Source organism: Psammomys obesus, unplaced genomic scaffold (genome assembly GCF_907164565.1).
Source record: "Psammomys obesus unplaced genomic scaffold, mPsaObe1.curated_primary_1811, whole genome shotgun sequence".
Classification (NCBI taxonomy): domain Eukaryota; kingdom Metazoa; phylum Chordata; class Mammalia; order Rodentia; family Muridae; genus Psammomys; species Psammomys obesus.
This window is the reverse complement of record NW_026596244.1, coordinates 13,827,447-13,840,433: the sequence shown is the minus strand read 5'-3', so window position 1 is coordinate 13,840,433 and position 12,987 is coordinate 13,827,447. Positions and strand designations below refer to the sequence as shown.

General features: G+C 46.4%; 1 protein-coding gene across 1 annotated transcript in view; it reads right to left on the bottom strand.

Moving 5' to 3' along the window:
* Lrba (LPS responsive beige-like anchor protein) overlaps positions 1–12,890 on the bottom strand; it is a 429,351-nt gene extending 416,461 nt beyond the window's left edge. Inside the window, exon 1 of the mRNA XM_055596564.1 lies at positions 12,472–12,890. Within this exon, the coding sequence (XP_055452539.1) occupies positions 12,472–12,675 (204 nt within the window). The 5' untranslated portion in view covers positions 12,676–12,890. The remainder of the gene's footprint in view (positions 1–12,471) is intronic.
* Between the last annotated feature and the right edge of the window lie 97 nt (positions 12,891–12,987).

The following is a 12,987-nucleotide window of genomic DNA, read 5'->3' as shown; positions in this document are numbered from 1 at the left end:
GATGGATGGATGGATGGATGGATGGATGGATGGATGGATGGATGGATGGATGGATAAATAAATAAATAAATAAGCAAGCTTAGAAAAGCGAAAGACAGAAATACAGGGATAGAGTAGGGGAGAAAGAAAGAAGAGAAAAAATATCAGTCCCTCGCCACTCTCTAAAACCAGGATTTCATACAAGAGACTGACGGGATATATCTGCTCAAGAGAAGCCTGAGAACCAAATGGAGACACCAAAGTGCAACAGTGACCACGAAATCACAGAACTAATATCACAGTCACAAAATCTTACAAGTCTCATGGTTCTTAACTTCATACGGAAAGTAAGAAATGCCCTATCAGGCGAGCACTTTCAACTACATAAGTAAATTCTGGGTAAACACAATTACATACTTGAAAGAATCAAGAACAAAACATACACCAAAAACAACCTTCATCTACAATAAATGTTTTAAGTCAATTAGAAATAATCTGAGGTACGTGACAAGATGGTTAAGAGCACTTGCTGCTCTTTCAGGAAACCCAGCATCCACATGATGGAGTCTTCTAGAACTCCAGTTCCAGGGGTTCAACACTTCCTTCCGACATCTGGGGACTCCTGGCATGCATGCGGTGCACAGACGTACATACATACAATGTCTTAAATTAAAAACAGCATCTCAAGAGCTGGGGTCCAGTTCAATGAGAGAGTTCTCAGCATATTCAAAGGCCTGGGCTCTGTCCCCAAAAAAAAAAAAAAAAAAATAGAAAGGAGAGAGAATTGATATACTCTAGCACTTTTTTCTTTTTAACTTTTTACATGTAACTTCTAATTGACAAGTTAGGACTGATAACTATACATTTATGGGGTACAGTGTGGCAATTCAATATGGATATGCAAAGCACAAGTATGAAACCACAGTTGAAAGCACTTCCATCTCAAAGGTTCTTCTGTTTTGGTTGGTTGGTAGGTTGGTTGGTTGGTAGGTTGGTTGGTTGGTTGGTTGGTTGGTTGGTTGGTTGGTTGGTAGGTAGGTAGGTTGGTTGGTTGGTTGGTTGGTTGGTTGGTTGGTTGGTTGGTTGGTTGGTTGGTTTTAGACAGGTGTCTGTACCTTTGGCTATTCCGGACCTTGCCATGTAGACCAGCTGGCCTCAAGCTCTGAGGTTCACCTGGGTTAAGGGCACGCAGCACCCTGCCTAGCTCTAGATTTGACGTCTTCCTCAAGTTCTTTATAAAATACGTAGTAATGAAGTCACCCTAACTCTGGAGCGCTCTCCTACCTATCTCCTTAGGTCCACCTCCAGCCTGCACAACCTGTTCGTATTTAATGGCATGATTAAACCCAGGGTTCTGAGTATGGTGGGTGAATGAAAATAGTCCCCAGAGGCTCATGTATTTGCAAGTTTAGTCCCCAGTTGATGAACTGTTTGGAAAGGATTAAGGGTGTGGCCTTGTTGGAGGAGGTGTGCACTGGGGACAGGCTGTGAGGCTTCTAAACCCACACCAGGCCCAGCGTCACCCTCGCTCTCCCTGCGGCCTATGGATCCCAATAAAACGCTTCCTTTTGTAAGAATTGCCTTGGTCATGGGTCTCTTCACAGCAGTACAACAGTAACCAAGACAACCCCAGCTAGTCCGGAGGGGAAGGCTGAGGCATGCGAATGAGTCTGGGCAACTTAGGAAGACTCAGTATCAAAGCAGAATCAATGGGCTGGAGACAGCTCAGTCATGGGGAACTTACCTCCATACAAGAGGCCCCAGGCTCAACGCCAACCCCACCAACAATAAAACGCAGGTTACAAGACTATTACAAGAAATTCATGAGATGCTGCAGAGACAACTCAGCAGTGTAGAGCACATGCTCTCTTGCAGAGGACCTAGGTTCAAGTCCCAGCACCCACACGGCTCACAACCATCCCTAACTCCAGTTCCAGAGATCTGACTCTCTCTTCTGAGCTCCACAGGCACCAGGCATGTACACAGTATACAAACAGGCTTGCAAACATTCACACACATAAATTAAATAAAGAAATAAAGCAACAGCTTTTTAAAGAAAGCAAATTTGTGAAAATGCAAAAGGGATACTGAGATTACTCAAAGTTGTATGATAATAAGCGCGCCCGTGAGGCTGGCCGGTCAAGCACTTGCTGCACAAGCAGAACACTCTGAGCCTGGGTCCCCAGCACGCACGTCGGAGCTCACACCACTGTACAGCCCAGCGGTGAGGAGGTGAAGGCAGGGCACACCAGGCTTGCTGGCCAGCCACCCGGCCAAAGCGGCAAGTTCCAGCTTCCACGAGAGGCCTTGCCTCAAAAGGTAAGACGGAGAGCCACAGAAGAACACACCTGCCATCAACATCAGCCTCCACGCTTGCAGAGACAGGCAAGCGCATGCACGCGCGCACACTCACGCACCTACACAAAACGCATATGTACACAAAAACAGGTAAAAGACACAGACAAGTGAGTAAACACACCTACTAAAGCACTTTCATAAGGGCGGGTTAGGCTCCTCAGTTCCTAGGTAAAAGGGCCAGTGTGGCATGGACTTGTAAGCCCAGTGCGAAGGGGTGTAGAAACAGGAAGAGCCCTGGCGTTTACTGGCCAGCCAGTCCAGCTCAATAGTGACAGACTGTAAAGGGAGTTGAGGAAGACATGCATTGTCAACTTCCAGGACCCATGTGCACACAAACTCACACACAGTACATACACAGACACACAAAAACACAACTGAACTACACGATGGTGCAAGCCCATAATACTAGTGCTGAGGAGGAGGAGGCAGAAAAGTTGTGAGTTCAAGGCCTGCCTGGGCTACATAACAAAAGCTTGTTTTGAAAGGAAAAAATGAAGTCAGTGGTATACCGTTTACCAGGCCAGAAAGTCCAGATCTCATGTGACAGAAGACACAAACAGGCAGGCAGAGAGCAGACAATAAGAGAGGGTGGAGAAAAACAGGGGAGGGAAGGAAGAGCAAGTTGCCCAATGAAATATAAAAGAAAAAAACAAACATGCCTTGAGTTTTATTTACAGGACATAGCTTTTATATAAAAAGTAATAGGAACTAGATTCTCCAATGGTTACAGTTCATTTAATAAAAAGATTAAGACATCTGCAGTTAGCCAAGACAAAGTTTGTATAGGTTGTCCAGGTGGCTGCAATTTCCAGCCTCAAGGAATCAATCATCAAGCCTCACTCTCCTAAGCAAAGGGCACTAAGAGGCAGGCCGCACACAGCTTTAGCACACACTTTTAGAGGACGCAGCATTAGGAACATTTCTAGAGGCAAAGCCAAAACAATGTATGGTCCTCTGAAAGAGCTCTCAAATTGTGCTGGTGGTGACCTGGTGTCAAAAGACCCTTTCACAGGGGTCACCTAAGACCAGAAGATCTAATATCAGAAAACTCAACATTTACATTACAATTTATAACAGTAGCAAAATTACAGTTATAAAGTAGCAATGAAAATAACTTTATGGTTAGGGGTCACCACAACATGAGAAATTGTATTAAAGGGTTGAAGCACTAGGAAGGTTAAGAATCACTGCTGTATAATATTAGGAAAACAAAACTGTATTTAGGGACTTTTATTTCAAACATACAAAAACTACAGTGATTTTTAAGGCCAGCCTAAACTATATGAGACAGACCAGAAAACAATGTAAATCTAAAAAGATTTTTTGTTGTTGTTTTTGTTTTTCAAAACAGGGTTTCTCTGTGTAGCCCTGGATGTCCTGGACTCACTTTGTATACCAGGCTGACCTCGAACTCACAGAGATCCACCTGTCCCTGCCTCCCTTAGTGCTGGGATTGAAAGCTTGTGCCACCACACCTGGCCTAAAAATATAATCTATCAAACTTAAATATATTAGAACAGTCATCTAAATTAGTAAGAAAACTAAACTGCTTACGTACCTTTTCTATTAACTATTTATTTATTTATTACAGTCTATTTACTTTGTAGCCCAGCTGTAGCCCCCTCCCCATCACCTCTCAATCTCACCCTCCCTCCCTCTTCTTCTCCTATGCCCCTTCCCCAGTCCACCAATAGTGGAGGTCCTCCTCCCCTTCCCTCTGACACTAGCCTATCAGGTCTCATCAGGACTGGCTTCACTGTCTTCCTCTGTGGCCTGGTAAGGCTGATCTCCCCTTAGGGGGAGGTGATCAAAGAGCTTGTCACTGAGTTCATGTCAGAGACAGTCCCTGTTCCCCTTACTAGGACACCCACTTGGATACTGAGCTGCCATGGGCTACATCTGTACAGGAGTTCTAGGTTATATCCATGAATGGTCCTTGGTTGAAGTTAGGAAAGACCCCTGTGCCCAGATTTTTGGGTTCTGTTGCTCTCCTTGTGGAGCTCCTGCCCCTTCCAGGTCTTTCTATTTCTGTTAACTCTTAAACAGACAAAAATCCATTTTTAACTACCACAGTATTTCTCAGTTTAGAATAAAACAATTCAAGTAAGAACAAGGCTGCATACTTAAAAATGCCTAAACTATCAAACAATTACATCTAGAAAATTATTAAAGTTTTTAAAGTGTCACCAATTTGCCATTTCACTTTTCTCAACATTAGCAATCACACGCTTGGACCTATTCTTCTTACAGAACTCTGAATGCACAAAAATATCTGGAAACAGGACACGGTGGTACACATCTATAACCCAATATTCAGGAGGTTTCGGGGGACTACAAATCCAAAAACAAACAAATGAAAATTGCCAAGAGTCAGGAGAAGGCTCAATGGATAAACTGCTGTCTAAGAACCCACAAAAAGCCAAGTGCCTGCCCCCCTGTAACTCCAACTCTCCCTGGCTCAGAAGACAGAGCCAAGCACTCTGCAGCAAGCTGGCCAGTTAGACTAGAGAACACAGAGACTCTGGGCTCTGAGTGAGACCCTGTCTCAGTGAATGAGACAAAGAGCAAAAGAGATTGTCCATGTCCAGATCCAGACTGTACACACGTACAAACGCACCACACACACACACACACACACACACACACACACGCACACGCACACAAATCACTACATGAAAGAAGAGGTTAAAGAATGGAGAAACCATGCCCGTGCACTGAGCCAGCGTCCCCACAACGATCTAGAGGTCCACCAGCCCCTAGCAAGCCCCATGCTGGCTGGCAGGGATAGTGGTGCACACCTTTAGTCCCAGTGCTCACGAAGCCAAGAGAGATGGGTCTCTGTGAGTTCAGGGCCAGCCCATGTCTACATGAGGTCCAGGACAGCCAGGGCTGTGCAGAGAGCGAGACCCTATCTCAAAACATGACAATTAAAAATTAAATTCCTGCTCAAATGTTCACAAACCTAATAACCTGAGCCTACAATTCATCTGGAAATGCAAAGAACCTAGAATTATTAAAATAATCTTGAAAATAGAGGAACACGGCAAGAGGCTACATTCCCTCTTTCAAAACATACTACAAAGCTACAGTAATCAACATAGTTTGGTAATAGTATAAAAAGACATACATATCCACAGAAAATAAACTGAGAATGTAACTCAGTGATGTAGTCCACGTTTAGCACATGCATGGGCGCGCGCACGAGCACACGCATAGCCCTGGGTTCCATCTACAGCTCTATAAAATAGAAATATAAAATGCAGTGAGCCAGGCGAGAGCTCCATTGGTAAACTATCTGTCCCTGTCCTAAGCTTGCGGAACTGAGTACCGCCACCACCACCACCCACACCCATGTTAAAAAGCCATCAGCACCAGGGAGGATGTGCACGGTGTATCCCAGCATTCCTGAGGTACAGGCAAGAGGATCTTTCTTGTTCAAGGCTAGCCTGGTCTACAGAGCAGTTCTAGGTCATCCGGTGGGACCCTGCCTAAAGGAAATGAATAAATCCCACACCTGTAAACTCATTCTGAGGAGCTTAAGAAAGGAAGGCCCCTAGGGCCTGCTTGCCAGCTAGTCTTGCCAAATGGGTTCAGTAAAAGCACATCTCAAAATATAAGGCGCCCACAGACATGTGTAACGTGTACCCTCGTCCAAGAAGCCTGTTTTCTCTGTGGACAGGTACTACAGAAAGCTGAAACCAGTCAAAGCACAGAGAACAACCAACTGTAGGGTACTCAGCTGCTGCTGATGTATTTACACACAACCCTTACACCTGAGGCTCAGGGAACACTGCACCACTGGGTAGGGGAATCTCAGAGCCTGAGGACCAGGCCATCTGCCACAAGAGGAATCCTCTAGGCACTACTAGGTACTAGGCACTAGGTAACTACTGCCATTTCATGGCAGCAGTGTGGTGCTCAAACACACCAATGACAGCGCCAGCTGACCCCCAACCTGACCGGAGTCATCACATGGGGCCCACCCCTAGAAAGACCTTCAGGAAGTTAAAACCTGCTGAGAGGGGAGACCTGCTCTTCCCAGAGACAAGACCCTAAATGGTTATCCCATCCCAGCCACTCAGTCTCCTCCCAAAACGTCTTCACATATAACACTGCACACAATCCACAGGTCTCACCTGTGTGCGTGTGTGTGTGCGCACATATAGATATATACGTACAACAAAAACAAAGACTAAGATATGAATTTGAAAGGAAGCAAGGGGAAAAACATGGGAAGGCTTGGACAGAAGCAAAATGGGAGGGGAGGGCAAAAATTAAATTTTAATTTAAAAAATGTTATCTGGAAAAAGGGGAGATCACAACGGATAGCAATGGAAGATATGCAACCCTCAGCCTCTGACATTTGTGCACACACAAGCACACACGCATGTCCCTGCACGTGCAGGTACACACACAACTGTAACAAACGCAAGGAGTCAAGACAGTATTTACACTGACAGTCAACTAAGCTTCAGCAAAGGCACCAAGACAGAACAACACTGACAGCAGCTTTTCAACAAGCAGCAATGAGGCAATCGGATGACCAAGGACAAACAAATCACACCCTACAACAGTTAACTCAGAACCACAGGTTAATTAAGAGGGAACCTATTTCCGTGTCTTGAACACAGAATGTAAATATTCCAAGGTTAGATGAGAAAACTTACATAATAAAATTAAACTGTAGCAGTGGCTGCACGGCTCTATAAACTGACTTAAACTGAGTGGGTCGTGTAATGAGACATGCATTTTGCTAATCAGCAGTACACTGCACTGGCCAATGATCCAGTTAGGTCAGAACGTTCGGACAGACTCGCCACTAAAAGAATCGTGACACAGTCCTTCCACTGCCGGCAACCATGCTACCACTGAGAGGGACACACCGAGAGCTAAAGCAGGGAGAGCAGAGAGAAGCAAACGAAACTGCTACTCCAAGTCTCACCCACCTTTCACTCCAGGTAAGTAAGTCAATAAAGCCTTCTTTTGTTTTTTTGTTTTTTTTTTTTTTTTTTTTGGTTTTATGCAGGACAGGGTTTGGCTATCTTGGAACCCTCTCTGTAGACCATGCTGGTCTGGAACTCACAGATCTGCCTTCCCAGTGCTGGCATTAAAGACCTACAGCTGAGTTTTCTGTCACTAACCAATTACAGCAAGAGCATTTCTAGAGCAGAGCACCCCAATCCTTACATGTACAGTTGCAAGAGCATTCCTAGAGCAGAGCACCCCCAATCCTTACATGTACAGCTGCAAGTACTACGTAGGAGGTAACCTACATATCAACATGACAAATAGACCCTTTTGCTTGCTGTGAGGCGGACAATGGACTTCCCACCCAGATCTGTAAAGTAGGAAGACCTTTAATCAGATATTTGGGGGGAGGGGGAAACTGGGAATACCCCCCTCTAATCTGGGCCACACCTTCCACTGGAAGCCTACACAAGGACGTGGAAAAGGCCGCTTTTGCTCTTTGCCGGCTTGCCCTCACCTTGCTGGCAAGTCCACTCCTGCACTGGCATTAGAACGTACTTTTCCAGGACTCTGGCATAGCGTAAAGACCAGCTGAGACCCCAGCCTCATGGACTGAGCAGCTACTACTTTCTTGAACCTTCCACTTCATAGGCAGCCACTGCTGGATTAGCTGCACCATTCAGTCACTCTAATCCACACATATACACGTATGTGTGTGTAGAGAGACTCATTCTATAAGCGCCGTTACTCCAGAGAATCCTAATACAAAACCCTACCTCAAAAATAAATGAGTTATTATTAAAACAAATCATGAAAACCTATATTTGTCACTAGACCAGGAGAAACATTATTCAATTAAATACTACTACATATCTTTACAAGAATAGTAGACATCATAAACTCTACAGCACGTTCCTGAACTATGCCAAATATTAACTGTTCTGCATCCATAGTCTGATAAGTAAATGCAGCAATGAAGACAAAAGAAAATGGTTCTAAATTGCAACGTGAAAAATATAAAACCGGAGAAGTTTGAAATACTAGAATACACTACTATACTATTCATCAAAATTTAACTGAGAAACATACGCAAAAGAAAGTTCAAGAAACAGTAAATTTCAAATGAATTTATAACAGAATAGGTCAAGCTACATGAGCAAAGTTGGAAGGCAACAGTTTATGAAGTCCAACATCTGGCCTTGCATGGCCCCACCACTTACTATCTGGACAACTATGGAAAGACAGTTTTTTTTTTTTAAGGTCAGAAACTTATTATATAAATTGACAAATGTTCACTCAGTTTTTCAGGGTTGTAGAACATGTTCTCAGCTGGTTACAGTGGCATGCGCCTTTAGTCGCAACTTTGGGGGAGGCTGGGACAGACACTGTGAGTCCTGGAGAACAAGGCTAACTAACCTGGACAACACACGGAGGCCTACCTCAGCCTCCCAAAACAGGGAGGAAAGAACTTATGTAGTCCTACTTTAATAGGCCTGAAAATGGGACAGGTTATGATACCTGGCCTGGCAAGTCTTACGTCAACTTGACTCAGGCTACAGTCACTGCGAAAGAGGGAGCCTCAACTAGAAAAAGATCCACAAGATCAGGCCACAGGCAGGACTGTAGGACATTTTAATCAGCAACTGAAGGGGAGGCCAGCCCACTGTGGGTGCTGCCACCCCAGGGCAGGCGGTTCTGAGTTCTGTGAGAAAGGAGGCTGAGCAAGCCGTGGGGAGCAAAGTCAGTCAGCAGCACTGCTCCAAGGCTCCTGTGTTGGCTCCTGCCTCCAGGTTCTTGCCTTGTTTGAGTTCATGTCTTGACTTCCTTCATTAATGAACAGTGATGTGTAAGCCAAATAAATAAGACCTTCCCCCCCAAAACTTGACCCTAACTAGAACAATACCCCAAAACACAGTTTTCACTTATTCGTGAGAACGCCACTAGCAACTAACTGCACAGATGACGCTCACAGGGCTCACACTGCTGTAATGTCATGCCTTACGTACGTCTCACGCTCTGTGTCTTGCTTCCTAATTTTCAGTTTTGGAAGTTTTAACTCAAAGTACTGTTGAGAAAAGTTAGGTACCGCTCATGGAGATACACACCTACAATCCCAGCATGCAGAGGCAGAAGCAGGTGGATTTCAACACGTTTTCATCCCATCTGATCTACACAGAGAGACCCAGACCAGGTAGATATACATAATGAGGACCACCAAAAAAGAGAAAGAACGGGGGTGGGGGTGGGACTAGGGGTGATGTCTTTGCCAGCAACATGCTTGTCATGAAAGCATGAGAGTCAGACTTCAGTCCCCAAAACCCACATGAAAGCATGTACCTCAAACCCCAGTTCTAATAAGGATCCCTGGGGCTTGCTGGCCAGCCAGCCTAGCTAAATCCATCAGTTCCAAGTTCAGTGACAGATCTGTCATTAAATAAATAAATAAGAGCGAGAAAGACAGACAGCAGGTGCTGGTGGCCTTAATCCTAGTACTCAGAGGTTCTAGAAGCAGGTGGATCTCTAAGTTTGAGCCAGCATGGTCTACTTAGAGAAACCCTGCCTCAAAAAACAAAAGCAAACAAACAAAAAACAAGATAGGGCCAGTCACAGAGCTCACATGTCACTTGCTGACAATCTGGTTTCCATCTCCAGAATCCACACAAAGACAGAGCTCTGACTCACAGCTGGAATCCCACTCCTTCAGCCAGACAGGGAGCACCCCACCGCTAGACTACAGTACCCAGCACAGCACAAACGACAAGAGAAACTGCCTCACCAAGGCGGAAGGAGAGAACACCCAAATCTGCCCCCATCTCACACCCATGCCAGCACGCTCACCTGCACTGCACACTCACACAGACAAGAATAAACAAAAGAGCTTAAATAAAGAAACAAGATGAGTTACTGAGGACAGCACTCAACACCAACCTCTGACCTACACGTACATATAATGGTACACACGCACAAAATAAAGAGAAAACAAAAGTTAATAATCAACTTCTGCAGACTGAATAAGAAAACAATTATGTGAACTAAAAAACAATGTGTTTCCCTTTTAAGGTCATTTTTAAGCAATGTTGTGGAAAGCTTCTTGAAAGTTAGAGAAGAAGAATCAACTCCAGTGGTAGAGGTTTAGGCGTGAACATTTATCAGTGATTGCTGTGTCCTTGAGGAGAGCAATGCCTAAGGTACAAACACCTGCTCAGAGATGAAAACAATTCCACACAGACGTATTCATGAAAAGACTAATCCCAAATCAAACTGTAGCCACACTATCTACTTAACTTCTCCTACGCTGATCTCCTCATCTTTGAAATGGCCCGTGTGTGTTAGGAGAGTTAAATAATAAAGTTGCCTGGTCCATGGTTCCTCCTTGGAACAGAACTACAACTCTCACGATGTCCACTAAGAATACCAAGATGCAGTAACGGCAGCAATGAACCAGCTGCACGACCCACTCTCTAGTTTCCGTAACTTCTCAGGCCCATATTTAATCATCACAGGTACGCTGAATGGCAGTAGAGGAAAGCCGGTCACCCTCTCCTCCCAGCCATTCTGCCCGGAAATGCAGGTGAAAGGGAAGCGCAATGGGACAAGTTTCCCATCTTTCCCCCCTGCCCCCACGCAGCAGACAAGCACTGTGACGGACCTACCTCACAGTCCTTTCAGGACTTCACTTCAACAAACCATTGGCACAGAATTTAGATTTCTCCCTAACAGTGAGAAGACTAGCGATTCCTGTTTGGCCCCAGCACATCACAGAGAAGAGAGGAGTCTGAGTCTTCCTGCAAAGAACGCTGTTTTCACATACGAGCAACGAAGTGTGGACCACACTACCAGATCTCCACTTACTGTCCACACTACATCAGGTTCAGAAAAAGAAACTTCCAAGTTCTTTGAGGTAGAGGAGGAGAGGACTTGTGCTTATCTGGAAGCTCACTGCCGAAAGCTCCAAACGTGCTGAAGCTGGGTGATGGGCACCACAGCTCACTACACAGGCCCCTACGCTGTCCTACTTTTTATATACCTGGTCACTTCCATAACACGTAGTTCCAAAACGTGTATATGCATGTGTCTGTCAGAATTTACATCGAAAGCCACAGCACAATAATCTGGTAAAAAAATAAAATATGATTTAAAGCTCTCCTGCTCCAAAAGTAACTGATTTTCGCCTACATACTTTGTCACTGCAGAATCTGTATCGAAATGAGCAGACTACCAGTAAAGGCCTAACGAAGGAAAGAAGTAACTGCCTGCAATAAAACAAGTCTAACCTTGAAAATACAGAGGCAAAAAGGACAGCTGCTGGACAGTTATCACAACTATCACACACTCAGGCTTGGCGGCATGGGTTGGCTTCTAACACTGGTTGAATGAGAGAGGAACTGATTTTCAAGCCAGATTCCTTTTTGATTCTTTTAAATTGAGAAGCAACAGAGAATTAAAGTCTAAAAAGGCTCCACTAAAGATAATTTCTAACAACTGACTGGAGGAAAAAGTGTCTCCTATCACAGCCTACCACGGCAGAGTGACAACTTCCAATGATCAAGTCTGTTTCATTACTAAACATGAATTTACCAAAGCACAGGCTCACACTGTGGCTGCCTCAGGCCTTTTTCAAATTGCCATTCAATTATCACAAGATCCCCTTAACTATAACCCTAAATTCACTCCAAAACATAACCTTGGTTAGCTAGTTCTAAACCTAAACTAGCTAAAACGAAAAGAAGGCAATGTTAGGCTTCTGTTAGCAGCATGGACAGGAAGTCCGTGTTTAACTAACTACGGCAAAACATACTGAGGCAAAGATTCACAGTGGCTGTCAAGTCCAAAAGTCAGGTATTTAAGATGATAAGGAGAAGCGCGGCGTGCCTTGCAGACACTCCAAAAGGGGAACCATTACAGCCAAGCTCTCCGCTCAACACCTGACCACACACACTCGCACTCACATCCTACTCCACATCACACAAAAGTCACCTCACATTCAAAACTCGAAGCGTCCAACCTTGCACAACTCTCTTTAAACTGAGAGGCAAGCAAGTGCTGCATTCAGGTCACGCAGCCTTTTCTGTCCGCCCGCGGAAAAGGCCATTAGACTGAGTGCGGCACCTGACCCCGGCCTCTCGCCGGGGAAAGCAGGCGCTCGTGAAATATTCACGCACTCACCAGGTTGAACACGGTCTCCACGATGTCCCTGTTGGACACCTCTCCGACCTCCACCAGGCCCGCGAGCACGGCGAACTTCATCCGCACGCCCCGGATGGGGAGCCCCGGCCTCAGCGACAGCGCGCCCCCGTCGGGGCTCTCCCCGCCGCCCCCGTCGTCGGCCGTCGGCGGGCGGGACGGGGCTCGGCCGTCGTCGCCGGCCATGGCTGGTTCGCGGGGGCTCCGGGCCGCGGGCGGCGCGAGCGCCGAGGGTCCCCGCGGCAGCTGCTGAGCGCGCCGCCGCCTCCTCCCCGGGAGCGCCCGTCCAGCCCTCCCGCAGGCCGGCCGCAGCGCCGAAGCCTGGGGGAAGAGGGACGAGGGTGAGGGCGCGGGGCCGCGGCTCCCCGGGGAGGACCGCGGGGGGACCGCGGGGATGGCGGGGCGAGCCGGCGGGGCCCGGGCGGGCGGCTCCGGGGGCGGGCGCGGGCAGGTGCGCGGCGGGGAGGGCGCGCGGCGGAGGAGGGGACGGGACCGCGA